We start from the raw sequence: 4,228 nt of genomic DNA, 5'->3' as shown, positions 1-4,228 counted from the left end.
TAATCCTTGTTCTCTTTCCCTGTCCTGCTGAGGAGAAAGCAAGTGAAAGGCAGTTTGGTCCTTCCACCAAAGGCAGCCCCAAGGAGAATTGAAAAAAAGGTACTTGAGCCCATTAACAGCTCTACACTACGTACACATAATTGATTTCACACTGTTTAACATTTCCTTTGTCTTCTTGTGGAACATCATCTTTCTTCTTAGCTTCTCTTTCAGCACAAGTACGAATCTAGTAATTGAGAGAGAAAAAAACGAACCAACAAACCCCAGAAAACTGTATTTTTAAAACAAGAAGTTACAAGTTAAAGACAACAAACATATCCCTCATAGCAGAAGAAGAGCAACAATGACTTTTTAAGATCACAGCTTTCAAATTGGTTAATTTGCAACTGGGGGCAAACACAATAAAAGCAAGAGCTGCCTGAAGCATGGGAAATATTAAGTGTAATCCTTTATACTACCGTAAGACATAAATCGCCTTCATCTCAAAGAAGTACCATTACAGTTCTCAGTTTTAGCAGGGGTAAAATGCCTTTTTTCAAGACTGACTTAAAAAAAACATTCTTGCTGTTACTAGTAGACACCTATCTGTGTTTGGAGGCACACGTATTTTTCACATCCAAATGAAGTCAACATAGTCTTTTTACATTCGCTTACTTACAAGATCTTCCCTTCTGCATCATTCTGGTAAACTCTTCTTTGTCCCTGTTTAAGTCACAGTTAACCTCTCCCATACTAAGATGTTCATAACTCTCTAAAATTAATCATACAGTCTTGCCCCTTAACAGCTTGCTCTTCTGTAGTGGTAAAATACCCTCCTATCTCTACCAGAAGTACCTCAGCTTATGCAGCCCTAGAGCTTATTTACTTTTTTTTGTGGCCAAATCACTTAACAGCTTATAGAAAACTATTATAACTGTATTAACAATAAATTGTACCACACACACACACCTGGTTAGTTGAATATCCATGCCAAATGCATACTAACTGTAAAAGTTATATGTTACCTTTATCATTTCTTCTTCCCCTGCAGTTTTGCTTTGCGCTTCTATGTCTCCCTCTTCATTACATCTAATAAAACGGCTATTTGCTGCTAGTAATGCCATTTTCTTCTGCAGAAATAATATCACATACTGTTAGTATGAAGAGTTTGTTTGTATATAATCCTTGATTCATAATATCTATCCTCTACAATACACCAGAAAACTCTGTTGATGTGTCTTATTAGTTTATACATTAAATATAAAATTTATACATTAGTTTATACTTAAATAGCGAGCCAGTAGACTTTCTGGCTCCCTCTTTCTTAAGATGCTTATAGCTGCCAAAATGCAGTGACTTGAAACATTTTAAGAACTTCCAATTAGAGTAAACAAATTGCAGTCGGGAAAACAGAGGATTCAAAATTCCAGTGCAAAAGAGATTGCAAAAGTTAATTTAGACTAATTTAAAATACAGTTGAACACTAGGAATATCAAATGAACTATTCCAAGCAGCTTACATCTTGGAAGACAGGTTCCCACTGCTCTCTTGACCCGATTGCATCTGAACGTCCAACAACAAGTCCATCTGAATTTATACCAAGGTATTTGCCATAACCAGACTTCAGAGCAATCCTCAAAAAGAAAATGGAGGAAAACAATAAAGAATGTTTTTAATTCAAGCAATTCGCAATACCCAACACGTCACAAAAAAGCATTATAGTAGAAAGTGTATTTCAAGAGAATATTAAACGACGTCTTCATACCAAAACCAAAGATAACAAGCATCAAAACCTGTAACAGTAATTACCTTGTATCAGACAACTTCACTGCTGTAAATTGTTCAGGAGGACTCGGGCCTTCATCATCTGAGGAATGAGTTTTCCATTAGTTAAGTATGAAGTAAGAAATACGTCATATTTTAAGCTGTTATACTGCAGTTTCACACAAGCTGAAGAATTAATGGCTACTGCTAAATACTATGGAAAACTGTACTACTATATTTCTTTAAAAATTACTTTTTATTAACTTAAAAAAAAAACAGAACAATTCAGGTGCTTATTTATGTTCATATAGTGTGCTTAAAATAAGACACAAAATTAAAAAAAAAGATTTTTTGTGAAGAAATTTCACAGCTGAAAATGTTTTCTAACTCTTTATGTGGCTTTGAAAACCTCATTCTTCTCATAAAGGTATTTTTTCTGTAAGAAAACGTATTATGATTCAGCTATGGTAACCCAACTCAGTATCCTTTAAGCTACTAGCCTTGCTGTCCCTCAAAACCAAAATGAGGTAATATTGCCATCGTTGCTTCGATCTCGCTCTGGAGGTGAAACACACTGTCAGGCTTCTGGAACTGTCCTTGCCTGACTGATGGCTCTCAAATCCCACATGCGGACACGCTGACATGAGTACACACTCATGTATTAATTTCAGGCTACACGTCAGCAGCCCGCTCGTGCAGCAACAAAGTAAGTCTTTTAACATGAAGATGTAGCAATAAACCTTGAAACTCATTTGCTCTGAGTGTCACTCTTCAACCGACACCATAAAGATTTTATGAGGTTTAATAAATGTTATACTGCTTTTTATCCAGTAAGTGGTACAGCCTTTAACAGGTGATCATCTCCGATGCAGTTCAATTTATTGTACACATAAACCAGTAGGAAACTAGATCAGTGAAACTGATTGGTAGCCATTAGGTTTAAGTAATCTCCATGCTACAGCTAGGATTACTGCACTATTCGTAATAAACTGCTTTTAGTTGTAAAACTGCTTGTCTTTAAGTGATGCTACTCTTACGTCTTTCATTACTAAAACAGCTTATTTCTAAATTTCTTGAAACAAACCTTTATGCGGCGCTCCAAGCGTAAACAAGCCGTTGTCAAGGGCATGAATGTAAGCTCCTTTATCCATTTCTATAGCTATTGTTCCTGTAATTTCACCAAAATTACTGACAGCCCACCAGTTTCCTGAAATACAAAACCACGTCAGTTAATAGAATATTTACAACTTCTAACTACAGTAGTTCAAGAGATGGTATTTCTTCATCTTCTCTGAGATCCGAAATTCCATAGATAGAATTGCTATTGCTGTCTCAAGATAACCTTGAACATAAGTAATCTTGCCTTATCTTTATACAACATAAGGAGCTAATTGTCTTGTTCTATGCAGTCAAGGCTCACAAATCCATGCATGAATTCTACAATTCTCTCCCTCTTTTCTGAAATCAGGCTAATCTAAAAAACACAAAATGTGTAAGATTCTTCTAGTGTAAGACATATCAGCCCATTTTCTCATATATCATTTGTTTTTACGCAGGAGCAAAGATGACTTCCCCTTGCACTGGGTATTTTTAAGTGGTTATTTCTCAACTGCTTGTGAGGTGAACTATGATCAACTGAGGACATGACAGCACTGAAAAGCAACAGTCTGTCAAGTTACCACTCCTGACCACACATACTCTGACCCTTCTATTTTATGAAAAAGGAGAACGTAAGCTATGTTTTGTAACTGGTTAATGTTAGTTTCAACTAACAGTAGTGAATTCATAATGCAAACACATCACAGCAGTCAAGTGAGTATGCCAGATTAAAAACAAATACACCAGCTAACCAAGACTGATTTCTTTTTGAAAGGATCGAAGTTTTCAGTGACCTAAAGAACCCAGTCAGAAAGTAACTCGTGGCAGAGTACGAATACAAAACACAGGTGATCCAACCACTAATTTTCAAAGTAAGAGTAACAGAAGGTGTAAGTTATTTACACAGAAATACCCTCATTCGATAGCATTACAGCATTAAAGAGGTCTTTCCTCCTAAACCAAATACCACTGGGAAAAAAAACCAACCCAAAACAGAGATCCAAGCTGAGAAGTAGCTTGAGATTATATAAAAACATACTTTAGCTAAAAATATAAGGGGAAAATCCATCCCATCATTGGTGTCAAAAGTTCCATTTGGAGTTTAGGAAAACTCCAACATGCCAATAACATGTTGCAAGAAATAACTATGAAACCCTAGAGGGATTACACTTAGTTTACAAAGCCCTGTAACAATCTCTTCGGCTATCCCCTACAGTTTCCACACGGAGAGGTAACTCCCGGCCAGCAGCTCACCAACGATATCAAGCTGCTCTGCCGCATCCTCTTCCCTTTTCCTTTTCTTCTCCTTGTGCTTCTTCTTGCTACAAAGGGAGAAGGCAAAGAGATCAGGACGTGCCTCCAACCCGCCCCGCTCCTTCCCAGCGAG

General features: G+C 36.8%; 1 protein-coding gene across 1 annotated transcript in view; it reads right to left on the bottom strand.

Moving 5' to 3' along the window:
* Positions 1 to 4,163, bottom strand: part of FRG1 (FSHD region gene 1) — a gene marked incomplete at its 5' end in the record, with an annotated part of 6,233 nt that extends 2,070 nt beyond the window's left edge. Inside the window, 6 exons of the mRNA XM_009866468.1 lie at positions 135 to 226; positions 1,005 to 1,109; positions 1,499 to 1,613; positions 1,789 to 1,846; positions 2,828 to 2,950; positions 4,096 to 4,163. Coding sequence (XP_009864770.1) covers positions 135 to 226; positions 1,005 to 1,109; positions 1,499 to 1,613; positions 1,789 to 1,846; positions 2,828 to 2,950; positions 4,096 to 4,163 — 561 coding nt within the window. The remainder of the gene's footprint in view (positions 1 to 134; positions 227 to 1,004; positions 1,110 to 1,498; positions 1,614 to 1,788; positions 1,847 to 2,827; positions 2,951 to 4,095) is intronic.
* Between the last annotated feature and the right edge of the window lie 65 nt (positions 4,164 to 4,228).

This window comes from Apaloderma vittatum, unplaced genomic scaffold, assembly GCF_000703405.1.
Source record: "Apaloderma vittatum isolate BGI_N311 unplaced genomic scaffold, ASM70340v1 scaffold43023, whole genome shotgun sequence".
Lineage (NCBI taxonomy): Eukaryota > Metazoa > Chordata > Aves > Trogoniformes > Trogonidae > Apaloderma > Apaloderma vittatum.
Note: the sequence above shows the minus strand (reverse complement) of the source record. Positions and strands in the feature narration are given on the sequence as shown.